Source organism: Saccopteryx leptura, chromosome 5 (genome assembly GCF_036850995.1).
Source record: "Saccopteryx leptura isolate mSacLep1 chromosome 5, mSacLep1_pri_phased_curated, whole genome shotgun sequence".
Taxonomy (NCBI): Eukaryota; Metazoa; Chordata; class Mammalia; order Chiroptera; family Emballonuridae; genus Saccopteryx; species Saccopteryx leptura.
Genome location: NC_089507.1, coordinates 102,446,657 through 102,473,609, shown reverse-complemented (window position 1 = coordinate 102,473,609; position 26,953 = coordinate 102,446,657). Strand labels below are relative to the sequence as shown.

General features: G+C 39.8%; 2 protein-coding genes across 5 annotated transcripts in view; one reads left to right on the top strand and one right to left on the bottom strand.

Annotated features, from left to right (window-relative positions):
* Positions 1–14,668, top strand: part of GDI2 (GDP dissociation inhibitor 2) — a 44,204-nt gene extending 29,536 nt beyond the window's left edge. For both annotated transcript variants that reach the window (XM_066385655.1, XM_066385653.1), the window contains exons 5-11: positions 1,598–1,796; positions 2,058–2,189; positions 9,320–9,419; positions 11,505–11,676; positions 13,266–13,410; positions 13,599–13,653; positions 13,736–14,668. In XM_066385655.1, the coding sequence (XP_066241752.1) occupies positions 1,598–1,796; positions 2,058–2,189; positions 9,320–9,419; positions 11,505–11,676; positions 13,266–13,410; positions 13,599–13,653; positions 13,736–13,882 (950 nt within the window). In that variant the 3' untranslated portion in view covers positions 13,883–14,668. The remainder of the gene's footprint in view (positions 1–1,597; positions 1,797–2,057; positions 2,190–9,319; positions 9,420–11,504; positions 11,677–13,265; positions 13,411–13,598; positions 13,654–13,735) is intronic.
* TASOR2 (transcription activation suppressor family member 2) overlaps positions 14,618–26,953 on the bottom strand; it is an 86,262-nt gene continuing 73,926 nt past the window's right edge. For all 3 annotated transcript variants that reach the window (XM_066385650.1, XM_066385651.1, XM_066385652.1), the window contains 5 exons: positions 22,774–22,899; positions 21,999–22,152; positions 20,733–20,838; positions 16,966–17,147; positions 14,618–16,367 (listed from right to left, as the gene is read on the bottom strand). In XM_066385650.1, coding sequence (XP_066241747.1) covers positions 16,249–16,367; positions 16,966–17,147; positions 20,733–20,838; positions 21,999–22,152; positions 22,774–22,899 — 687 coding nt within the window. In that variant the 3' untranslated portion in view covers positions 14,618–16,248. The remainder of the gene's footprint in view (positions 16,368–16,965; positions 17,148–20,732; positions 20,839–21,998; positions 22,153–22,773; positions 22,900–26,953) is intronic.

The following is a 26,953-nucleotide window of genomic DNA, read 5'->3' as shown; positions in this document are numbered from 1 at the left end:
GGGCTGACGCTCTATCCACTGACCTACTGGCCTGAGCCCATTCTCTCCATTTTTAAAGCTAGGTTGTAAATACTGTTTTGAAAATGTAGTCAGCTGTCGTTAATACTTCATGATCATTTGAATTTTCAGTTTTGTTTTAGTTTTAGTCTTGGGAAATATATCAAAACATTAAATTGTCACCATGTATAAAAGAAATGTTTGAGAGTTATTTTAGAAGCTATAGTTGTTTTTGAAGTAGCTTGTGCCATTTAAAGAAAGGAGGAAGAGATTATAAAACCAGAAAAATTTTTTTTCTTTTTCCCTTGTCTACCAGTTATATACTACAGTAGTAGTGGGAATACTATTAGGAAGAGCTGAGGGTTTACTCTGTGATAGTTTATAGCTGTCTACTCATCTGCTTTTTAGTGTACAGAGCAGTAAAATGATTATTTAGGACTTAAGTAAGTGACTAGCAGCATAATGATCTTTAAATTTCATTGAGGTTGGTTTGTTACTGGTAGCTAAGGTTCTTTCCCATTAAATGCCAGAGTGTATTTTAGCATACACAAAAGAAAAGGAAGAGTATTTAGAATTTTAGGCCATAGGCTGAGTATCGGTTAGAGTTGTTATAATAAACATTCAACTGGATGCTTTCATGTTATAGTAGTTTTGTAAAGTCATCTTTACTTTGTACCTATGAGAAACATAATTAAACATACTATGTTAATTTAATTAAATATTGGTTGTAATTACTTGTAATTGTACTTTAAAATTGACCACCACCCTGGCTGGTTGGCTCAGTAGTGGAGCATCAGCCCGCCGTGTGGATGTCTCAGGTTCGCTATCTGGTCAGGGCTACACAGTTGAAGTTACCGTCTGCTTTTTCACCCTCCCCTCTACCTTCTCCCTTTATCTCTCTCTTCTCCTCCTGCAGCCATGGCCCAGTTGGAGCAAGTTGGCCTCAGGCACTGAGGATGGCTCCCTGGCCTCTCTTCAGGTGCTAATATAGCTTGGTTGCCAGGCAGTGGGCCCAGATGGGCAGAGCATTGCCCCATAGGGGGCTTGCTGGGTGGATCTCAGTCTGGGTACGTGTGGAAGTCTGTCTCTCTGCTTCCCCGCTTCTCACATAAGGAGGAAAAGAGTTGAACACCTAACTGATCCGTTGTAATTATGTCAGTGTATTTTAAAGTTATCCAAATTCTTTTTTTTTTTTTACAGAGAGAGAGGGATAGACAGACAGGAACGGAGAGATGAGAAGCATCAATCGTTAGTTTTTCGTTGCGCATTGCGACACCTTAGTTGTTCATTGATTGCTCTCTTATATGTGCCTTGACCATGGGCCTTCAGCAGACCGAGTAACCCCTTGCTCAAGCCAGCAGCCTTGGGTCCAAGCTGGTGAGCTTTTGCTCAAACCAGATGAGCCTGTGCTCAGGCTGGCGACCTTGGGGTCTCGAACCTGGGCCCTCCGCAATCCTATTCCGATGCTCTATCCACTGTGCTACTGCCTGGTCAGGCTCCAAATTCTAGAAGAGCCTCAGATAATAACATGACATATTTAAACTTTCTCTTCTCCAGTGTCCTAGTATGAATATGTGCTGTTTGGAAAATTCTCTTTTAGGCTTAATGGGGCTGTTTGAAAAACGTCGCTTCAGAAAATTCTTAGTATATGTTGCCAACTTCGATGAAAAAGATGCTAGAACTTTTGAGGGCATTGATCCTAAGAAGACTCCAATGCGAGAGGTGTATAAGAAATTTGACTTGGGCCAAGATGTTATAGATTTTACTGGTCATGCCCTGGCACTTTACAGAACTGATGAGTAAGTGTTTTGGCTTTTATAGATTTGTATATTTTTTGGAATGCTAATAAATTCCCGTTCTCAAGTATGATAGGTCTAACAAAAATATAGAGCCATGTGATATATACAGTGAGAAAAGAGGTTCCAGTTGTAAATTAATGTTTGAACCTTTTAAGTAAAATACAAAGTTACTGAATTTCAGTCACTTCAGAAAAAGATTTTAAATTGAACACAATAACGAAAACCAAAGCCCTTTTGTAATATTTATTTTCTTTTTTCCAGCTATTTAGATCAACCATGTGTTGAAACCATTAATAGGATTAAACTTTACAGTGAGTCTTTGGCAAGATATGGCAAAAGCCCATACCTTTATCCACTGTATGGCCTTGGAGAACTGCCACAAGGATTTGCAAGGTAAGAGCCCATATTTAACCCCACTGATTCTGAACCTCATCTTCAGTGGAAGTATATGAGGTATGGTTGTGAAAAACGAGACGATATGCCTGTGAGTAGTGAGATGTATTATTTTTATTGAAGTAAAATTTATATCAACGAAACCACGGATTTACAGTAAAAATGTTGAGTTTGATAACTGAATAAATTCGTGTAATTGAAACTTCAGAATTAAGGTATAGAACATTTTTCTTACTCCATGTAGTTCCTTTGTATCACCTTACAATCACCTACACAGCATAAGTTACATCTGTGATTTCTATCACTATCACTATCAGTTACTTTTTGCCTGTATTTGAAGTTTATGTAAAGAGAACAATACAGTATGTATGTACTCTTTTGTCTCTGGCTGTTGCCTAACAGTTTTTTGAGATTCATTTATGTTGATGCACATGCTGGTAGTTCATTTATAAAATATTGACCAGTATTCCATTACTGTATGTGAATTGTGTGAATCTCCCCTTACCTTTATGGACAGCGGGGTTGTATTCTGTTTTGGGGTATTGCGAATGAAACTACTATGAGTGTTTGTGTAAAAGTCTGTATCGACCTAGGCCTGCCCTCCCCTAGCCCCCTCCCTCCTTCTCTCCCTTCCTTCCTTCCATTTTATTAATTGATTTGAGAGAGAGAGAAAGGCAGGGGGAGGAGTGGGAAGCATCAGCTCGTAGTTGCTTCTCCCAAGTGCCTGACTGGGCAAGCCTGGGGATTCGAACCAGCAACCTAGGCATTCCAGGTCACCACCACAGGTCTGGCACAGGCTGTTATTTCTTTGGGGTGGAATCCAGCAGTGAAATTGCTGGCTTGTAGGGCAAGTGTTTAACTTCATAAGACACTGCTAACCAACTTGTGAGAGTGGTAGCACCATTTTACAAACACTCAGCAATGTGTAAGAATTTTAGTTGCTTCACATTCTTTTCAACGTTTTGTGTTGTCAGTCTTTTTAATTTTAACTACTTTTTAATTTTAAACCATATTGATATCTCAGTATGGTTTTACTTTGCATTTCTTGAGGACTAAGATTGATTACCTTTTAATGAGCTTGTTGGCTGTATAATTGTGTGGTGTGATTATTCATGTCTTCTATACATTTTTAAAGATTGGGTTGTCTTTATGAAATGTGGGAGATCTTGATGTGTCCTGGCAACAAGTCTTTTGTCAGATATATGCATTATGTTTGCTCCTGTGGCAGTCTGTGGCAGAAGTTTAAGTTTTTACATATATATGTTTATGTTTAGTGCTTTTGGGGTCCTATCTTAAGACACCTTTGCCTACCTCCAGGGCACAAAGGTACTTTCTTATGTCCTTTTCTCCTAGAAGTTCCATAGTTTTAACTTTGTGTTTAAATCTCTGATTCATCTTGAAAGGATACTGGTGTATGGGGTAAGGTAGGGCTCGAAGTTTACTTTTTTCCATACCGATATTTAGTTGCTCTTCTTGCACCATTTGTTGAAAAGATCTATTTCTCCAGATGTCTCGGTGCCTTTGCAGAAAATCATTTGGCCATATAAATGTGTATTTTGTTCCAGAGATCTATTTATTTTTTCTATGCCATTACCACATTGTCCCGAATATTATAGTTTTATATAGTAAGCCTTAAAATCAGGTAATGCAAGTCCTCAACTTTGTTCCTTTTCAAATTTGTTTTGGCTATTCGAGGTCCTTTGCATTTTCACATACATTAGTAGATTTTCAGTTTCTAGAAAAAGTGCTTGCTGATATTTTGATTGGGATTGAATTAAATCTATAGAGCAGGGTAGGGGTAGTAAAGGGTAAAGGGTGCCAAATACATGGTGATGGAAGATGATTTGATTTTGGGTGGTGGACACACAATACAATATACAGATCATGTATCATAGAAATGTACACTGGAAACCTATATGATCTTGACCCTGGCTGCTTGGCCCAGCGGTAGGGCGTCAGCCCTGCATGTGGAAGTCCTGGGTTTGATTCCCAGTGAGGACACATAGGAGAAGCGACCATCTGCTTCTATATTCCTCTCTCTCTCTCTCTCTCTCTCTCTCTCTCTCTCTTCCTCTCCCACATCCATGGCTTGAAAGAGCAAGTTTGCCATGGGCTCTGAGGATGGCTCCATGGCCTCGCTTCCAGCACTAAAATAGCTTGGTTGCCGAGCAATGGAGCAGTGGGGCCAGATGGGTGGAACATCAGCCCCAAACCAGGCGCATGTGGGAGTCTGTCTGTCCACCTCTCTGCCTCTCACTTGATTAAAAAAAAAACACACAAAAAAATCTATATAGTCTTATTTACCAGTGTCACTCCAATAAATTTAATTTAAAAAATGTATATATCAGAAGAAGACATGGGCTCCCAGCCCTTTTGACAACCTCCTCACCACCACACACAAAAAAGAAAAAAAAATGTATATATCAATTTGGGGGAGAAATTATTTTTTAAGATTTTCTTTATTGATTTTAGAGAGAGGATAGAAAAAGAGAGAAGTGGGGACAGTGGGAAGCATCAGCTCATTGCTTCTCATATGTGCTTTGACTGGGTAAACCCGGGGTTTTGAACCAAGAATCTCAGCATTCCATGTCGACGCTCTATCCGCTGCACCACCACAGGTCAGGCTGGGGGATAATTATTTTAACAGTATCAAGTTTTCCAATCTGTGAGTGTGCTTTATCCCTGTATTTAGGTTTTCTTTGTCTCAGCAATGTCTTATAGTTTTCATTGTAGAGATCTAGCACAATTTTGTTCACATTTATTCATAAGTAGTTATTTTGATGTTGCTGTTAATGGAAGTTTGTTTTTATTTCAAAGTTGCTTGTTGCTAATATTCAGAAATATAATTGATTTATGTACACTGACCTTATATTGTGACCTTCTTTTCTACTAGTGTTAGATTTCTTTGAATTTTTTTTTAATTTATTTTATTTTATTTTACAGAGACAGAGAGAAAGTCAGAGAGAGGGATAGACAGGGACAGACACAGGAACAGACAGATGAGAAGCATCAATCATTAGTTTTTCATTGCGTGTTGTGACACCTTAGTTGTTCATTGATTGCCTTCTCATACGTGCCTTGACCGTGGGCCTTCAGCAGACCGAGTAACCCCTTGCTCAAGCTGGCGACCTCGGGGTCTCGAACCTGGGTCTTCCACATCCCAGTCCGATGCTCTATCTACTGTGCCACTGCCGGGTCAGGCAGATTTTTTTGAATTTTCCTTGTATATGGTTATCTTATCTTTGGAGAGATTAACTTTTCTTTATAGTCTTTGTGTTCTCTCCCTCCCCCTGCCTTTATGCACTGACTAGTACTAACAAAAATGATGAATAGAAGTGATGAGAATGGACCTCCTTTGCTTTGTTCCCAGTCTTAAGGGGAATGCTTTAGCATTTATTGTTAAATATGTTCTCTGTTTTTTTCTAGATGGTCTTTTTTTTTTTTTTTTTTTTTATAGGGACAGAGAGAGTCAGAGAGAGGGATAGATAGGGACAGACAGACAGGAATGAAGAGAGATGAGAAGCATCAATCATCAGTTTTTCGTTGAGCATTGTGACACCTTAGTTGTTCATTGATTGCTTTCTCATATGTGCCTTGACTGCGGCCTTCAGCAGACCGAGTAACCCCTTGCTCGAACCAGCAAGTGAGCCAGCAAGCTGGTGAGCTTTGCTCAAGCCAGATGAGCCCACGCTCAAGCTGGCGACCTCGAGGTCTCGAACATGGGTCCTCTGCATCCCAGTCCGACGCTCTCTCCACTGCGCCACCACCTGGTCAGGCTCTAGATGGTCTTAACTAGACTGAATTCCTTTTTATTCATAGCTTGCTGAGAGTTTTGTTATGAAGCGGTATTGAATTAATGCAGATTTTTTTTTCTTTATGCTGTTATTATAGTGAATTAGTTTGGTTTTTGGGATGTTTAACTTTTCATTCCTGGGGTAAGCATCACTCATGATGTATTTTCTTTTTAATTTTTTAGTTTAATTTGCATGTTTTAGTGTGTGTATATATGCATTTGTATGTATGTTAGCTGTCACTAGTAGTTTGTGTATGTATAGATTTTTTTCCTGTGGGCTGTGTACAAGATTTTCTTTGGGTTTTTTAGCAGTCTCACTAGGATTTGTCTAGGTTTGATTTTGCTTATGATTTGCTGAACTGATTGGATATGTAAGATAATTTTTTATATCAAATTAGGAATATTTAAATCATTATCCTCTCTAGATATTCCATCCCCTATTTTCTTCTCCTTCTGAGACCAATTACTATGTGGTAGATGCTTGATACTATTCCAGAGGTCATTGAATCTCTGCTCATTTCTTTGTCTTTTTTTCCTCTGCCCGTTTCATAGTGGGTAATGCCTGTTCATTTGTCTTCAGGTTCACTGAATCTTGTTTCTGTTATTTTCAATAGGCTGTTAATCCCATTCAGTAGGATTTTTTTTTTTTAATATTGTACTTTGTGGATCTAGAATTTCCATTTTTAAACATGGTTTTAATTTCTCTTGTAAGATTCTATAACTCATTTTGACTCTCCTAAATATATTTATAACATTCGTGAACGTTTCCTTCAGTTAGGATGTTTGCAAACTCATTGACCATATTTATGATAGCTGTCTCTTTGAAAAGTATTTATTATTTTAGAGAGAGAGAGACGGAAACTGATTTGTTGTCCCATTTACTTATGCATTCATTGGTTGATTCTTGTATGTGCCCTGACTAGGGATTGAACCTACAACCTTGGTGTATTGGAAAGATGGCCAGGGCTATATTAGCTGTTTTTAACTTTCTGCATTTCTTAACATCAGTGATATGGATCTGTTTTTGTTGATTGCTTATCCTCGTTATTTTGGATCCATTTTATTTATTCACATCTCATTTTTGATTACATACTGGACATATTTATTTGTATACTACAGAGGTGTTAGAGTCTCTGAAGAGTATTTTTGAGTAGGCAGATAAATTCATGTTGGAACTTTGGAGGCTTGATTTTATATATAGTATGTATATATTTATTTTATTGATTTTTAGAGAGAGGAAGGTAGAGAGCAGCAGAGAGAGACAGGAACATCTGTTCCTGTATGTGCCCTGACCAGGGATCAAACTGGCAACCTCTGCGCTTTGGGAAGATGCACTAACCAATTGAGCTATACAGCCAGGCCTTGATTTTATACTTTTTTTTTTCTTCTTTTTACAGACAGAGAGAGTCAGAGACAGGGATAGGGACAGACAGACAGGAATGGAGAAAGATGAGAAGCATCAATCATTAGTTTTTCGTTGCGACACCTTAGTTGTTCATTGATTGTTTTCTCATATGTGCCTGGACTGTGGGCCTTCAGCAGACCGAGTAACCCCTTGCTCAAGCTGGCGACCTTGGGGTCTCGAACCTGGGTCTTCCACATCCTAGTCTGACGCTCTATCCACTGTGCCACCGGATTTAATACTTTTTAAAGGGAGTCTTTTGTCTTTGGCTAACTTCTTAGTCCTGGTACAGTAGTTGTGGTTCTAGGGTTTCTGTGGGACGCCCAGGCGGTCTTCCAAAGCTCCTCTAAGGCAGTTAGTTACAGACTAGTTTGTTCTTTTTTTTACAGAGACAGAGAGTCAGAGAGAGGGATAGACAGGGACAGACAGACAGGAACGGAGAAAGATGAGAAGCAGCAATCATTAGTTTTTCATTGCGCGTTGCAACACCTTAGTTGTTTATTGATTGCTTTCTCATATGTACCTTGACCGCGGGCCTTCAGCAGACCGAGTAACCCCTTGCTCGAGCCAGTGACCTTGGGTCCAAGCTGGTGAGCTTTTGCTCAAACCAGATGAGCCCGCGCTCAAGCTGGTGACCTCGAGGTCTCGAACCTGGGTCCTCTGCATCCCAGTCTGACGCTCTTTCCACTGCACCACCGCCTGGTCAGGCCAAACTAGTTTGTTCTTAATGACCCACAGCTCTAATCTCTGCTCAAAAAAAAAAAAATCTTTTTGCTTTTAAGCTCTTGCTGTCTTCCTTGGAGTCCCTCTCATGTACAGCACTTCTGTAGTTAAGGGAAGAGATTTTACAGGTTTGGTGACTGCTGTTTGTAGGATTTCTGCTAGTTTTTTTTTTGTTTGTTTGTTTTTTGGTGACAAGTCTGAGAGACAGATAGGGACAGACAGACAGGAAGGGAGAGAGATGAGAAGAATCAATTCTTTATTGCAGCACCTTAGTTGTTCATTGATTGCTTTCTCATATGTTCCTTGACCGACAGCAGACCAAGTGACCCCTTGCACAAGCCAGTGACCTTGGGCTCAAGCTGGCAACTTTGGGGTCTCGAACCTGGGTCCTCTGGGTCCTAGTCCAACGCTCTATCCATTGCACCACCGCCTGGTCAGGCTGCCAGTTTTCATCTCCATTTACAACCCCAAATTCCATCCTGTATAATATTTTTTTAAAGTTGATATTAGAGAGAGATAGATAGGTAGGCAGACAGGCAGTCAGACAGGAATGTAGAAAGATGAGAAGCTTCAGTTGACTTGTTAATTGCCTGCTTCTCATACATGCCTTGACTGCGGTGGGGGGCTGAGGGGGACCTCTAGCCAACCTCCTTGGTGTTAGGATCCTGCTCTCAAAGCTAGCAAGCCTGTGCTCAAGGCAGTGACCTTGGGGTTTCAAACCCAGGACTTTCTTGTCCTGAGTCAACGCTCTATTCATTGTGCCACCACCAGTGAGGCCATCCTAATGACATCTTAAATCAGTAAGACCACAGGCTTTTTGCTTCTGTTCTAGATGCTCCGTTATAAGGCCTGGGGAGTTCGTCCCCTCAGGGGAAGAGCCATCCATTAAAACCACATAAAGATTTCACTGAGCTGCCTATTCTTTGTCTGCTTTTATTAACTCTCCACTGCCTCCTGATAGTTTTATTTATATGTAGGATAAACTCATTTAAGCTGTCCCTCCATTTCTGGTTGTTTTTAACTTGATATCATAACTTAATATGAGACATCACTTCATGGTTTTGATTGTTTTATAATAGATGCTTTAGTAACTTTGAAACTAATGTCTTCTAGAAGGATATGTATTGCCTATAACTCATTAAGATCTTAGGAAGATTTTAGTATTGAAACAATTATCAATATTGTTAAAGTAGACCTGAAAATTTTTTCTAGGCTAAGTGCTATTTATGGAGGTACCTACATGCTGAATAAACCAATTGAAGAAATCATTGTGCAAAATGGAAAAGTGATTGGTGTTAAATCTGAAGGAGAGGTAAGTAGCTTTTACAATTTAAAAATACTATGTTCTTGTGAAAACTTGATTATTTAATAGGTACTTAAATTTGGTATGGACACTGATGCTCCATTTTAGACTATATGTGATTTCTTATAGTAAATTGGTATTTATTGTTAAGTATCCTTTATATACTGTGGGCCTATCTCAAATTTTCTTTTAAATATAGCTGTATTTGTATCACTTATAGTTTGTTGGTTGAAATTGGGCTTGGGCAGTACTGACCATTTTGTTATTAGTAAACTATTACATATTAATGTTAATTATCAACATTTATTTAATTTGGAGTTTAGCTGTGGAGCTGGTTAGGTGGAGTTTTGGGCAGTTTCTCACATTGGAATTGAATATAAAAATCATTGTTAATTTTATTGAAGGGCATATCCTGATTCAGTAACTTGTCAAAGGTTGGGCTGCATTTCTTTGCAAGCTCTCAAGTAATGTTGATGCTGTTGGTTTGCAAACTAGATCATTCCTCTTTCATGAAACATCAACTCTTAAAAATTGAAATGCTCGCCTGACCTGTGGTGGCGCAGTGGATAAAGCATCAACCTGGAACGCTGAGGTCGCCGGTTCGAAACCCTGGGCTTGCCCGGTCAAGGCACATATGGGAGTTGATGCTTCCTGCTCCTCCCCCTTCTCTCTCTCTCTCTCTCCTCTAAAATGAATAAATAAAAATAACTTTAAAAAAATTGAAATGCTCAAAAAATAAACCCCAAAACTTAAGTTAAAATGTTGCAGTTTTTATTTTATTTTTATTTATTTATTTAATTTTTCTGAAGCTGGAAACGGAGAGACAGTCAGACAGACTCCCGCATGCGCCCGACCAGGATCCACCCGGCACGCCCACCAGGGGCAACGCTCTGCCCACCAGGGGGCGATGTTCTGCCCATCCTGGGCTTCGAGGCAGAGGCCACAAAGCCATCCCCAGCGCCCGGGCCATCGCTCCAGTGGAGCCTTGGCTGCGGGAGGGGAAGAGAGAGACAGAGAGGAAGGCGCTGCGGAGGGGTGGAGAAGCAAATGGGCGCTTCTCCTGTGTGCCCTGGCCGGGAATCGAACCCCGGTCCTCTGCACGCTAGGCTGATGCTCTACCGCTGAGCCAACTGGCCAGGGCCAAATGTTGCAGTTTTATCGCATTCTTCTTTGCTACATGCAGCTGCTTCCTCTAGGAAATTTCAAGGCTTTGATGTAAAGGGGAAGACTTGAATACCTATCTTGCAACTTTTTACTTATCAGTGTTAAAATGATAAAGTTGTCCTGGCCGGTTGGCTCAGCGGTAGAGCATCGGCCTAGCGTGCGGAGGACCCGGGTTCGATTCCCGGCCAGGGCACATGGGAGAAGCGCCCATTTGCTTCTCCACCCCTCCGCCGCGCTTTCCTCTCTGTCTCTCTCTTCCCCTCCCGCAGCCAAGGCTCCATTGGAGCAGAGATGGCCCGGGCGCTGGGCATGGCTCTGTGGCCTCTGTCTCAGGCGCTAGAGTGGCTCTGGTCGCAATATGGCGACGCCCAGGATGGGCAGAGCATCACCCCCTGGGGGGAAGAGCACCGCCCCTGGTGGGCGTGCCGGGTGGATCCCGGTCGGGTGCATGCGGGAGTCTGTCTGTCTCTCCCTGTTTCCAGCTTCAGAAAAATGAAAAAAAAAAAATAAATAAAAAAAATAAAATAAAATGATAAAGATTTTGATCAGTTTGTAATACTAGTTAGTACTAGTTATAGGACATTTTACTCTTTATTTGGTAAGTTCTCATATACTGACAACCCTTAATTACACTGTTTAATAACAACTCTGAGATTACATAGAGCCAGGATTTGAACCCTATTCTGGCTAGGACTAAAACTTCTGAACAGTACGCAAGTTTTCCTGTTATTTGAATAGGATTTAGAATTGATCGGTCTGTTCCAGGAAAATTTGAAAAGATTGTTGGCCAAGCTAGTTTTAATAGTTATCTATAGTTCAATAAATGTCTATAGTTAACTTGATGAAAATAACACATTCAAGAGACAATGTGGCATCAGTATCCTGTCTAAAAACATCGTGGACACTGAATATTAGTCTTTGTTTTGTTAGATTGCTCGCTGTAAGCAGCTCATCTGTGACCCCAGCTATGTAAAAGATCGGGTAGAAAAAGTAGGTCAGGTGATCCGAGTTATCTGCATCCTCAGTCACCCCATCAAGAACACCAACGATGCCAACTCCTGCCAGATCATTATTCCACAGAACCAGGTCAATCGGAAGTCAGGTGAGTTTGAAGATAGCAGATGTTCGTAGATTTTTATTAGACATACACTGCTCACAAAAATGAGGGGATATTTTATTGCTTCATATTCATTTTGAAATATCCCCTAGTTTTTGTGAGCAATATATTTGCTTGTTTTATCCCCAATTCCTAATTTTATCTGTCCTAGTGGGTGAAGAAGCCTTAGTTTTTCACAGAGGAAACAAAATACGGTGGATCCCTCTTAGCTGAGACCCCAAATCATGACATTGAATGGACAAAAATTAAATTAGCCTGGGAATCCTGCCCTAGGCTTGTATTCACTGTCTTGGATCTTTGATTCCTCATCTGTAGAATTAAGAAGATAAACTAAGAGTGCCTGTGAAGGTTTAAGCTTATTAAATGACCTGACTTCATTATTTTTGCGATGATGATAGTGCTGCTTTTATGTCATTATTTATCAACTTAATACTTATGTTTGATTTTAGCAATATGCTAGAACACGACTTAAATTTTTCTGATTATCAGGATAGATTGTAATTACTAACCTGTTTGCTTTTAACCAGTAGTTTTCATTTATCTCTTTCCCCAAGTCCTAAATCTTACCAAAAATTCAACTTAAAAGGGTTTATTGGCTTTTAAATAGACAGTTAAAACCTACCTGTATTTAATTTTTTCTTTTCATATAGGAATCCAAATCACAGAACATTATTACTAGAACAAAGGGGCTTGTCCTAAAGTAATCTTTAAGGGGTTCCCAAGCAGATCCCTGGTTATGTGAAAGTAAAGAGGAAAAGGGAACCCAACAATTCTTTCCTGTGTTAAGAATTGTGTAGTTACTTAGTAGAATATAGACACATAGAACTTATGGAATTTATGAGTTTATTAAGTCAGCAACAGCTTTTGCTGATTTGTGATTTTATATTAAATAAAGAGAAGTCAATATAGGTCCCCCACTTAATGATGGTTCAAGTTAAAAAAGTAATAACCATACAACTATTTTCCCTTAGTACAGTGTTGAATAAATTAAATGATATATTTAACATTTATTACAAAATAGGCTTTGTGTTAGATGATTTTGCTCAATTATAGGCAAAATATGTTCTGAGCACATTCAAGGTGGGCTAGGCTAAGCTGTGATGTTTGGTACTTAGGTGTATTAAATGCATTTTGACTTAAGGTATTTACTATAGGCTCATCAAGGTGTAGCCCCATAGTAAGTAGAGAATTATCTGTACTTAATAAAACTTTTCTTAGTTATTTGAAACCTTTCTAAATGTAGTATTCAGAGGTAGAAGGCCCAAGAGCAGTTTATATGGTTTGTCAGGTTTCCACAGTTGGCTGTGACAGAACTGGGATGAGAACTCTCATTCCAAGTTAGCAGTTCATTGCCCTATAAATCCTTGATCTCCAAAAGGCTAAAGAATATTCTGAATACTTGCATATTCTGTGTATGACTGTTTGCCTCCATATTCAAAGAACTTAAGCTTAGAAGGTATTGTCTATTCCAAGTAATTTTAATTCAGACCTTGAAGAAATATGGATGAGAGCTGAGTGTGCACATGTCCAAGGTTTAGAAACCTTGGCAGTGAGATAGCCTTACTTTTTTTCAGATATCTATGTCTGCATGATCTCCTCTGCACACAATGTGGCAGCACAAGGGAAGTACATTGCCATAGTCAGTACAACTGTGGAGACCAAGGAACCCGAGAAAGAAATCAGACCAGCTTTGGAGCTCTTGGAACCAATTGAACAGAAGTAAGTGATGTGTTTATGTCATCTAAAATCCAAGATTGATTTTTTGCTCCATGGTGTGCAAACCCCATGAGAACAAAGAAAAGGAGCCATCATCTCTTCTAGTCTCATCTTTTGGGTTTTGAATTACAGGCAAAGCCTGAGTAAGTGTGGGGTCAGCTCAGCTGCTCACAATTCTTTTTCTCCTTCAGATTCATTAGCATCAGTGACCTGCTTGTACCAAAAGATTTGGGAACAGAAAGCCAGGTGAGTGGTGATCTGAAAAGTATATTATCAGGTTTATTGAGAGACTTCCCTAGTTTCAAGTCTTTCTAATTTTTACTTCTAGATCTTTATTTCCCGTACATATGATGCTACAACTCACTTTGAGACAACCTGTGATGACATTAAGGACATCTATAAGAGGATGACAGGATCAGAATTTGACTTTGAGGAAATGAAACGCAAGAAAAATGACATCTATGGGGAGGACTAACAGCAGTACATGTTATCTAATTAGGACAAACTTAAAATTTGGTGAATAATGCATATGGTATGAAATCAATATTGTAAAGCTTCCTTTTGTAATCCAAACAGACTGCAGAGCACTGCAACAGTAAATAAATATTCTTCCCCTTTCTAATATCATGTACTAACTTGTTTTCATGGAGTGGCTATTCAGAATTGGCAGCTGACCACATTCTGTACTGTTAATCCAATGCTGGCTTTTTTTTCTAGTGAAGGATAAGTTAAGAAAACACATTGTGATACTGATACAGAAAACTTGATACAGTGTTTGTATCTTTTAATCAATGTAGCCATTGCAGTTATGTGCTTCTGCTGTTCAAGAGCTGGGTCAGTACAGTTTGTGTGCCATCTGTCCTGATATTAAGGAGATTTGAAATAAAATATTCTATAATTTGGGACAGCATAAGTTTTCCCTTCAGCTTTACATTTTGTGTCATGTCAAGTATTATGATAGTGCCCATGCAGCCTAGCCACAGGTTTGCGTTATGTGGGCCTGAAATTCTATCTGAACTCATACTTTGAGTCATTTGGAGGAAGCCTGTGTGTGATGTTTTAACCTAATAAAATTGGTGAGAGCAGAGGAAAAAGAAACGTATTAATGTAGAAGCTTCTTTTGTATCCCAAGTGTGGCTTCTTTAATGGACCAAGCTGCAATGCAGTATTGATTTGACAGAGCCTCTCCTTCAGTGATGTTTGCCTCAAAATGGCTCCAAATGATTTCTGTACTGCAATAAAGCCAAACTCTGGAAACCAATTACCTCTCAATTGGTCTGTTTGTGCCCTAACATTTAAGAGCTATCAGTATTGTGTTGGCTATGACACAGCTGTTTATTTCCTTCAGTAGAGCTGAAACTGATGCTAGGAGAGATGCTGGAGTGGAGCATGTGACAGCATGTGGAGATCCAAATGTGGATGGATAGAGCCTGTTATCTGGATTCATTGTATGCCCCAAATTATGTTCTTGACTCAACAAAACGGAAACTCTTAGATATTCTTAGTAGTGGTTTACAACTATTCTTTCACACACAAATGCAAGTTACTGACTTTGATAATTTTGTTTATATAGTAGCATTTATAAGAAAATAATTGTAAGATGGAATAGGTGCTTTAATATTTTCATGTAATTTAAATTTTAATTAGAAAGTTTTTAACTGGTAATATATATACATGTATATATGGTAGAATTCCTCTGGAGAATCTGGTTATTCCTGCTAAGTGGCCTAAAAAGTGCTAAAACTCCCATTTTGGCTATAAAGTCACTGTAGAAAAAGTTGTGATTTTTGGTCTTTATTTAAAAAAAAAAACAAATTAGTGATAAAAACCTTTGTTCCAAATACATGCTATGTATCTTACAAATGTTTTTTGCGTGGTTTACACTTTTAAAGATTACTGTAGAAATTATTTCTAATATAAATAAATTATTCAGTTGATTTTGTAATGCACTGTTTTACAAAACGAATAAGTGAAAAATGACTTATTTATAAATTTGCACCATTTTGGAAAAAAGGTTAACTTTAGTGTTGTTTGAATAACAGCCAGAGAAACACTATTGTTTTTGCAAGAGTGGTAAAACCTTTAAAACAGACTAACATGCATTGCCTAGACTTTTCTGATATTAACATGTAAAAACAAAGGTACTGATTAAATAGACTCATATGTGCTATAATTAAGTAAATATGTTTATAAAATTTTTTTAACAATAGCAATAGCTTTAAATTAAAAATAATTTATAACAATTTAAAACAAAATATTTAACACTGCAACCCAAAACTATAATGTACAACTTACTGTGTCACTGTGAATGAAGTCATTTTAACAAAACACAGAAAAAAGAAAAGAATAACAATTTCCTTGAAGTTGTAGAACATGGATTTTTTTAAAAAAATTATGTGAAGAAGGAAGGCTTTTCTTTATATGTGTCTTAAAGTTTTTCAAAGAAAAGGGAAATAGTAATTTGTTGGCACCATCAATATCTAGGTAAGTTGCAGTTGAATTACCTGGGTAAACTCAAAATTGGTAATAATTCCATCTTTAAAACAAAATAAGGACTATTTTATAAAAAGGATGCTACCTAATGGAGAAAATTTCTATGCATTGTAAGGTTACATTATCTGTCCAGGCGGTCAGGATGAACTGCAGGTAGAAATGCATGTCGTAGAGAAAATGGGTAATTCAAAGTAGGTTGGTTATCTCATAAACAGTAATTTTTTAATTTACAGTGTCATAAATATAAGATGGTGAAGAACAGTTTTTGATCAGCTGGTTCCCTCACAGATACAAATGTCAGCATCTGCCCTCAATTCCAGCTGACATGGGAGTTACAGAAAAGTATTCTTACCAATAGCTACTCCTAAACGGAGCTGCTACTTTTTGTATGTTTTCAATAAAGTTATTTACATCTGTAACAAGGATACCATTATTTTCAAACACTTCTCTGGAGAGAGTAGGCTTTTCTGTAAAAAACAAAACAAAAACATTTTTGGAGGGGGGTTTAAAAAGTCAATGTACTTTTTAATATAGTTGACTTAATATATAGTATATTAAATTCAGGTGTACAACTGTTACTCAACATGTTACTGTACCCTTTTAATAGCAGTAAAACTCCCATTGTTTTTTTAAAAAAGAAAACTTGTAAAACTCCCTGATGTGGGGGAAATGGGGAAGGAGTCTGGTTCCAGTGAAGAAAAAGGTTTGAACCTTTGGGAGTGGGGGGGGGGGGGGCGCTGAAAATCACTGATAAATGACAACTATAGTCATTCCTTAATTTTTTTTCATTCCTTAATTTTTAAAGGCTTGGTGATTCATATAAAAACATTAAAATTTAGGAATAAGTATAAAATTAAGGAAGTACATCAGAGATGCAACTTAATGGAAAGAAACTTTGAGGACTATCAACTAGACAGTAGCCTTCGTTAGCATTTATCAGGTCAACTGATCCTGGACATTTATACACATACATCTTGTGGTATCCAATGACTCCACTTGCAAGCACATTTCTAGAGACTGACTGATGAGATGAAACTGATGCTGAACTAAGGCTGTACGACTTACCTGTTAGGAAGACAGCAAACCTCGCGTAGATATGCTGAATTTGCAGGTTTAGCAAACATTTGAAATATTCTGCTTTTGTTGATGACCGAGAGTCACACTGGTGATAATGAAGCAATTCAATGATATTTGCATTTTGATATGATTTCAACATTAAGTTTTTCTTATGTGCAATTGAATCCACTCTAGGAAATAGAAATGTTAATTTAGATTCAGTGAAAGTTTATTTTTTACTGTATCTTTTGTTTATTCCTAGATCTTCTCTTGCCTTTACTAGTATTTCTAGTTTAACCACTTCTGCTAAAACAAACTTCTATTTAAAAATAGTGTTCTTATTCCAAGCAAGAGGGACATGTACACATTCATCTCTACTACCACTTCCAACAGTCACTGGGCAAAGACTTGTACGGATTTCTACTGGACCTCTTACTGCATTCTTTACTGTATATAGCAATGGTTCCAAATCTTCAAAACCTCTGATACTTCTGATTAAAAACTATGTAGCAACTAGGTTTTCCTTAATTTCTCACATTCTTTAAAATGTTGTAACTACTTGTTTTCTTCATCTTTTACAGGAAAATGTTTTAACTTTTGAACATCTCTACCTCTGCTCTCCAGCCTTCGCTGTCACTCACATTCTCCCTCCTGCTTGCTGGAGAACACCAAAATTATATGTATCCCCACTACACTAGTGACAAGCACTATCACATCATGGTGGTGAACTTTCATTCCAGGCTTTATCTCATGTATATATCAACTTATGATGGGCATCATACTGCCTTTTAAAATTTTTTTTTCCATTGATAGGAATGGGGAGGGGGGAAAGAATGAAAAGCATCAACTTTTTCTAATTAGTTGTGTAGTCACTGACTGCTTCTTGTATGTGTCCTGACCTGGGACTGATCCTATGACCTACGTGTGCCAGGATGATGCTTTTTATCCACCTGGCCAGGGTCTATACATAGTTTTAAGGTTCTAACGGTCATAAAGTGTTGGATAAAGTGTTGACATGGAATGCTGAGATTGCCAGTTCAAAACCCTGGGCTTGCATAATGGGAATTGATGCTTCCCACTCCTCCACCTGCCCCCTTTTTTCTCCCCTGCTTTCTCTCTTCTCTTTCTAAAAAAATTAAAAAATCAACTTTCCTATGTTATATTCCTTATTGCTATAAACAAACTTCATGTTTCCACTTTGTTTTGTGTGGCATTATTTTGCAATTAAAAGTTAACTGAAAGACAGGGAGGCAGAGACAGACTCCCACATGCACCCTGATCAGGGTCCACCCTGCAAGCCTCCTAGGGGGTAATGCTCTGCCCATCTGGGGCTGCTGCTTGACAACTAAGCTATTTCAACGCCTCAGGTGAGACCATGGAGCCATCCTCAGCGTCTGGGGCAAACTTTGCTCCATTTGAGGAAAGGCTGCCAGAGAAAAAGAGGGATGGGAAAGGGTGGAGAAGCAGATGGGTGCTTCTCCTGTGTACCCTGACTTCTGGGAATTGAACCCAGAAGTTCCACATGCAGGGATGATACTCTACTACTATGCCAACCGACCAGGGCAGCAAATATTAACATTAGCTTAGAGTTGAGGCTGGTTTTGTAGTTACTGATAACCACCCCATGCTATGAACACCTTTCTAGGGATTGTTTTGTTATAGTTTCGGGTATAAAAATTCCTTCAAAGGTCAAAAGATATGATGAATTTTCTGATGAGCTGTCATTGTACCAGATCAGTACAATTTGATGAGCATACTACAGTGCCAACAGAGATGTACTTCTCTTTGTCCAAAGTTCTATGAATGCTAAATTAATTCATCCTAATTTTATAGACTTGCTCTGGCACCTCTGAATCTTACTTAGCTTCTCTCATTTATTCCTGAGTTGAACCTTTCTCTAAAGTGCTGGCTAACTCCTTGTGAACTCATGGTCATAGCCTTGTACCCTGTTAGCTCCTGACTGTCCTGTCCAGTGCCCCTCCTGGTATAAGCCTTCCCTAAGACATCTTTCAACATCTCATATATTTCCATAGTTTTGGCCGTTTTTAAACTTTAGGTTTGATTTCCTTTGGAGAAAGCAGTATGGTGAACCATAATACAGTAATGGTTTGGTTTTTTTAAGTTTTTTATTTTTAAAGAGAGGGGATAAGTGGGAAGCATCTACTCGTAGTTAGTTAGTTGCTTCCTGTATGTCTTGACCAGGCAAACCCAGGAATTCGAACCAGTGATCTCTGCATTCCAGGTTGATGTTTTATCCTCTGCACCAGCACAAGTCAGGTTTTTTTTTTTTTAAAGAGAGAGACAGACAGGAAGGGAGAGAGATGAGAAGCATCAATTCTTTGTTGTGGCACCTCAGTTGTTCCTTGATTGCTTTCTCCTAAATGCCTTGACTGGGGACTACATTAGAGCCAGCGACAATGGTTCATGTTTGTGATCCCATGCTCAAGCCTGCGACCTTAGGGTTTTGAACCCAGGCCGACACTCGATCCACTGCGCCACCTCCTAGTCAGGCAATAACTAATTTTGGAGACAGCAATCCTGGAGTTGAAGTGAGCTTCACAACCGACTCCATGTTTGACCCAAGTCAGGTCTGTTGTCCTGTCCTCTCCATGCTTCCACTTAAGACGAGACAATTGAGGTAAAACACCTAACAGTGACCAAAGCAGTCATTTAACTTGTCAAATATATTTTTTCCCAATCTGTCTCCAAGCTCCAGACCTTTTCCTAGTCTCATTAGAATCTGCCAGCATGTACCTCTTTGATATGGAAGAGATACCCCTCAAGACCGTAAGTCTCGTTAGCTGATTTTGAAAAAAATCTCAGCTATGCATGTAAGGAGTTTTGTCGTTTGATAATCTATTGTTTACAGGTAAAATTCAATTAAGAATATAGTCTCATCTTACTTTTTCCATCTACTTATAACTGGCAACTCAGAAAGCATTAAACTGGCAAGCTGTAGTTCAATTTATTTTTTACAGTTTATGGTAGTACAGCCTGAACTGAAGTCTATGTGCATTTTAGGACCCCTATGTCTGACTTCTTTACTTCTATTGGTCTAGAGAGTGTCACTCAAAGTATGTGCCTATAACCCCTCCCCCCATTTTCAATAGAATTTATTGAGGTGATATCAGTTAATAAAATTATACAGGTTTCAGGAGTACAGTTCTACAATATAATACATCATCTTTATATTGCATGTGTGTTCACCCCCCTGAAGTCTGTGCCTATAAACTTAAGAGTCAGAGAGAGGGACAGATAGGGACAGACAGACAGGAAAGGAGAGAGATGAGAAACATCGATGATTCTTCGTTGCGGCTCCTTAGTTCATTGATTGCCTTCTCATATGTGCCTTGACGGGAGAGGGGGGGGGGGCTACAGCAGACTGAGTGACCCCTTGCTAGAACCAGCGACCTTGGGTCCAAGCTGGTGAGCCTTGCTCAAACCAGATGAGCCTGCGCTCAAGCTGGCGACCTCGGAGTCTTGAACCTGGGTCCTCCACATCCCAATCTGACACTCTATCCACTGCACCACCGCGTGGTCAGGCTGTGCCTATAAACTTTTGATTACAACACATAGCTTCCTTCACTGAAAGCCCTGCTACAAAAACAAAATTCAGACAGTCAACAGACCTAAATACTTTGTTTAGTGATGTAGATGATTTCCATACCAGCACAAACTTACCTTGAGTAAATACCAGTCCAGAGCACACTGAACATTCAAGGTGAATCCCCCACCCTCACCCCCATGCCAAGGCCCTACCTGACATCAGGCCTTACCTTACATCTTCCTTTAGCTTTTTATTTTCCCTATAGTGAAGCAACCACTTCCATCTTCCATTTCCATTTAGTTTCTCTAGTATTTTGACAATTTTTTTCAGTTCAACTACAGAATAAAATAAGTTGTTTTAGGTTTCTGGCTTGTCTACTCAAAGTCCCAAGTTTATTACTTGTAAAAAAAGAACACCCGTGTTGGAGTGTGTACCATCATTGCCACTTGTGTAGCTGGGTAGGATCCCATACTGCATTTCAAAAATAAAGCAACCTGTGGCCCCTGGACTCAGTCCTACCTACTCAACTGCAGTAGGTGAGAACTGTATGGAGAAAGAACACTGCGATTACTAGCAATCAAAGCTTTGAACATGCATAGAAATCACATAGGAGCTTTAGTTGCAACACCTTAAGTCTGGGTTTCTAAATACAGGATCTACAAATATTTTCAATTGCAGTTTTCATGCACAATTCATGCTTGTTAAGGTATATCCTGATCTTCTAATCTAGAAGTAGAGTATCTGCATTTAGTTCTAATGTGGTTTTAAAGCTAGGGCAGGTTTTGGTCATACCTAAAAGTGTCTGCCCTGTGCTTGCTCTTCTATGTCAATTCAGTGCCAAAGGAGAAGTAAATTATACAGCTGACCTTTGAACAACATGGGGTTAAGGGCACTGACTGTTCACGCAATGGAATAACTGCATATAACTTATGTAAGTCCACCACATACACAGATTCCCAACCTCCAGTTGACCCTTGAACAGACATGGGTTTGAATTGTTCAAGTCAAGTATAACTAGATGAATATAGTTCAAACTCACTGTTCAAGGGTCAACTATATGAGTGTTCAAGCAGATAATTAACATGACTTTCATTCACCCTTTTTTTTTTAAACTTCCCTATTGACAAGATGGTAAGGGTGACAGCAACAGAAATGGAAGAGAGCTGATTCTAAACAAAACAAATTTAAGCTGTAGGTACCTTGATCTGGCAAGTGAAGGAGTCAAATGTAACACATCTCAAATCTGTGTGACTATTTTAGCCACACTCTTTAGTGGAAATTGGTGGTGAAGACAGTTCAAGAGAAGTTAAGAGCATGCCCATTGGGAATGAGAACTATGAAAACTGCTTAGCATAGCATATGGCAAAATCAGGCCCTCAAAAGGTGGAGACTGGTACTGAATTGATAATTTCTTTTTCATGAAAAACATTTGGGTCACTGGGGGAGGAGAAATTGATTTGACTAAGTTTCAAAGAAAGGAAATTAAAAGACCAACCTAATGTTAAAGTTTCTAATATTCTGTCATCGGATACCACAAAGCCTCCTGTCCGAAACAGCTCTTGGAAGGTATAATTGAGAACATCTTCAGGGCTGTCTACTCCAGCAAAGATGACAGTGGGAAAATGCTTTAGCTTCAACAAAGAAGGAATCTGTTAAACATAAAAGGATCCCCCAATAAGGATAGGTTCACTGGGTTGCTTTGCTATTCTATCCAAGGGTAAGATTTAGGACAGGTAAAAATACTTTTAACTTTGTTGACTGATGGGATATTCAGCCACACATCACATAAAGGAATATTATTAACTCACTTCATCATCAGTACTACAAACCAGTTAATTCCAAAGTGGTCTCTACAGCTGAAAAGGGTGTGGATAGTGAGTGAGGGAAGAGTATAACAGGTTTTGGGGAACTATAGGCAGGTACAACCTAACACCATCACTCCTGGTCTCTAGCTTCACCTGGTGTTGGTGCTGTAGGGATTGGTTACTACGTCCTGACAGCAGGACTGTAGTAGATATGGCTGTATGTTAAATCTTCTTGGGAGTAGCAATTACTTTTATTCAATAGGTAAATGTAACAATTTTACAAGTCCATTTAGAACAAGATGTACTCTTAGATGAAAATTTACTAGTATCTTTTTATAGTTCTTCCTCAATTACTATGAATAAAAACAGTAAAAAAAACCAACAGTCAGTGACAAGTCTGATAATTATAGAATAACCAAAGGCCTAAAACACATCTCTTTGTAAGAAAGATATTTTCAAACCTACTTGATGTAAATGAGATGAGATATCTTCGTTTTTGATGATGACCATTAGTGTATCATTCTCTCTGTTAAAAGCTTGAAAGAAATGCAGAGGTTCAATTTCTTTATGGCCTCCTTTCCTCAGAATATTCTAAAAGATTTACAAATAGGCATTACTAAAAAAAAGGGTGCTTGTACTGAACTATTTTTATAGTTTAATAACATTGAAAAGCACATCATTTTTACTAAATTATATCCTAACATGGCCACATAAATGGCAATTTATTACTAAGTGGGCTTTCACTACCATATAATAAATCTTTTATGTCCATAAAGTATCAAGGTTGATTCTTTTTTAAACATAAGATAATATATTGAGTCTCACCTTCTTCAAGAGAATTACCTTGGGGATGCAGAAATACACTAAAAAAAGCCACCTCTGGGGCTTGGCTGGAGGGCTTAATGGATAAGCGTTGACCTAAATGCACCAAAGGCTGTGGGTTCAAACCCCTCATCAAGACACATAAGAGAAGCAATCAATGAGCACACAAATAGAATAACTAAGTGAAATGAATTGTTTCTCTTTCTCTCCCTCTCAAATCAATAGGAAAAAAAAATACTACTTCTAGTCAAAAGGTTTCTAAAATTCTTGAAAATAATACCATAGCAGCTATGCACTACTTTGAGTATAATAAATGGAGAGTGGTTTTGGGGAGAGACAATAGTCCTTTGGATATGAGGATTCGAGGACCATGGGAGGTACGTGTTAAACCGTGCACGGTTGTTAGGCAGTGCTGTTACACAGAATAGATTTGTAATAGCTGTAATCCTGAAACTGTTTTGTTTGGTCAGCCTCCCCTGGATCTCAACTCAAAATGTGACTATTTCTATTCATCTCTCAGAAGTGTGGTAATATATTTTAAAATAAATTCCTACAGGCAAGCTTTCTTTTTTTTTTTTTTAGAATTTTTTTATTTTTTTATTTTTTTCTGAAGCTGGAAACGGGGAGAGACAGTCAGACAGACTCCCGCATGCACCTGACCGGGATCCACCCGGCACGCCCACCAGGGGGCGACGCTCTGCCCCTCCCGGGCATCACTCTGCCGAGACCAGAGCCACTCTAGCGCCTGGGGCAGAGGCCAAGGAGCCATCCCCAGCGCCCGGGCCATCTTTGCTCCAATGGAGCCTTGGCTGTGGGAGGGGAAGAGAGAGACAGGGAGGAAGGGGGGGGGGGGTGGAGAAGCAAATGGGCGCTTCTCCTATGTGCCCTGGCCGGGAATCGAACCCGGGTCCCCCGCACGCCAGGCCGACGCTCTACTGCTGAGCCAACCGGCCAGGGCCCAGGCAAGCTTTCTTTTAACAGCCAACCAAAATTTCTAAATAGAAATCTTTAGCCCTCACTTATTTTACTAATAAACTATTTGAATAAATACATTTTCTATTCAACATTTTCATCAAACTTGTGCCGTTTTGGGATATTTGTCATGCATTCTGAATTTTGGCAGTAATAAAGGACCTCACCGATGTTCCTCATCTTACAAACAAATGGGAGCCTGACATTCTGTCACTAACAATGCTTCAGGACTTTCAGGACTCTGCAGGACTGAAGAATTATAGGGACAGCTTTCTGAGCTTTTAAAACATTTTGTTTTGGCCTGACCTGTGGTGATGCAGTGGATAAAGCATTGACCTGGAATGCTAAAGTAACTGATTAAAAAAACCCTGGGCTCGCCCCGTCAAAGCACATACTACAATCAACCACTAGTTGATGCTTACTGCTCCCCCTCTCCCACACCCCCATGCCGTTCTTCCTCTCCTCTCTAAAATCAGTAAATCTTTAAAAAAAAATTGCTTTGATAGGACTTTATTCTCACTTATGTGTCAACTTTCTCACTTGAGAATTAATTTTACCTTTGCACACAATTTTTCTGTTGTATCATTAAAATTATAAAATACTATCGTGAAACAATGTATTTCTCAAAACATGCCTATTGACACAGGCATATACCTTGAAGTACTCCAACCAGACCTATGCATCATCTCTCCTATATGAAAACCAGTATCATTTGTGCTCTGTAAAGGCTGTGAGAACTAAGATACTGCACTGTTGCTTCTGAGAAGATGGAAGTAAAAAAAGAAATCAAGTATTATGTTCACTGGCCTGACCAGGCGGTGGCGCAGGGATAGAGCACTGGACTGGGACACGGAGGACCGGGGTTCAAAACCAAGGTTCAAAGCCAAGGTTGCCACCTTGAGCTCAGGCTCATCTGGCTTGAGCAGACCCCCCATGGTCGCTGATTTGAAGCCTTAAGGTCACTGGCTTGAGCAAGGGGTCATTCGCTTTACTGAAGCCCCCCAGTCAAGGCACATATGAGAAAGCAATCAATGAACTAAGGAGCTGCAATGAAGAATTGATGCTTCTCATCTCTCTACCTTCCTGTCTGTCCCTCTCTCTGAATCTCTGTCAAAAGAAAAAAAGTATGCTCACTGGCAAAACTGGGATGTGGCCCTGATGCTAACTAACTCAGTCAATCTCTGACTTATTTAGCAATCTCGGATAATTAACCAAAGAAAAGTTAACTTTAATTCAAGGTAAAAAGGAAATTAATTTCCAGGTTATTTTTGGAGAGGCCAAGCACCTTCAAAAAGACTGAAGGCCATTTAATGCTTTTTCAACTACACTGCTTAACAAAATGGCATGGAAATTGGAACAAAAACTGGGAGATAGGGTACAGGGACAGACTAGGCAACCATTCAATCATTTACGAAGAACCTTGGAGAAGAAAAGTATCCTCCACAGAAAATGTTACACAAATGACTCCATAAATTTGGAAGAAGCTTTAATTTTAAGATCATAATTTAATGATACAAAAATACATGCCACATCAGTCATCTTAGAGAACAGTGAGTGTTTGGCTAGCAACAATGGAAAGATCTACCCTACAGCAGAAGGCCAACTAGTGAACAAGGAATGACAGAATTTTTTATTTTTTATTATTTTTTTTTATTTTTCTGAAGCTGGAAACGGGGAGAGACAGTGAGACAGACTCCTGCATGCGCCCGACCAGGATCCACCCGGCACGCCCACCAGGGGCGAAGCTCTGCCCACCGGGGGGCGTCGCTCTGCCGTGACCAGAGCCACTCTAGCGCCTGGGGCAGAGGCCAAGGAGCCATCCCCAGCACCCGGGCCATCTTTGCTCCAATGGAGCCTTGGCTGTGGGAGGGGAAGAGAGAGACAGAGAGGAAGGAGGGGGTGGGGGTGGAGAAGCAAATGGGCGCTTCTCCTATGTGCCCTGGCCGGGAATCGAACCCGGGTCCCCAGCACGCCAGGTCGACGCTCTACCGCTGAGCCAACCAGCCAGGGCCGGAATGACAGAATTAGAATACCACCATGTGACAACCATCACTGTAGTAACTGATTCAGGCAAGAATCATGAACCTAGTGATTGAAAGTATTATAAGAATAGGATATTTAGGCCCTGGCTGGTTGGCTCAGCGGTAGAGCATCGGCCTGGTGTGCGGGGGACCCGGGTTCGAGTCCCGGCCAGGGCACATAGGAGAGGCGCCCATTTGCTTCTCCACTCACCCCCTCCTTCTCCTCTGTCTCTTTCTTCCCCTCCTGCAGCCAAGGCTCCATTGGAGCAAAGATGGCCCGGGCACTGGGGATGGCTCCTTGGCCTCTGCCCCAGGCGCTAGAGTGAGTGGCTCTGGTCTCGGCAGAGCGAACCCCCCCCCCCCCCCCCCCGAGGGGCAGAGCATCGCCCCTGGTGGGCGTGCCGGGTGGATCCCGGTCGGGCGCATGCGGGAGTCTGTCTGACTGTCTCTCCCCGTTTCCAGCTTCAGAAAAAAAAAAAAAAAAAAAAGAATAGGATATTTAAATATTCTATTGTATCTCCCACTTACTAATAACTACAACATGCTTTATAACTACCCAGGAGGGAGCTGGCAGAAACCATCAAAACCAAGTGAAAAATGTTAATACACTAGGAATCTGACAAAAACTGAAAGAGACATGACAAACAGAGACAATATGTGATGCTGAACTCAAGGCAGGGGTCTGTGGACTGGACAAGCATAATGCTTTAAAGCTAGGGTCCTGATTTTTAGGGTTGTGCTGTCGTGTTCAGTTAGATTTGTTTTAGAGATCACAAAAGAGCATCCTTGCACTTGGGTTATACACACAAGTTGCCTCCTTAGCGTAGTAA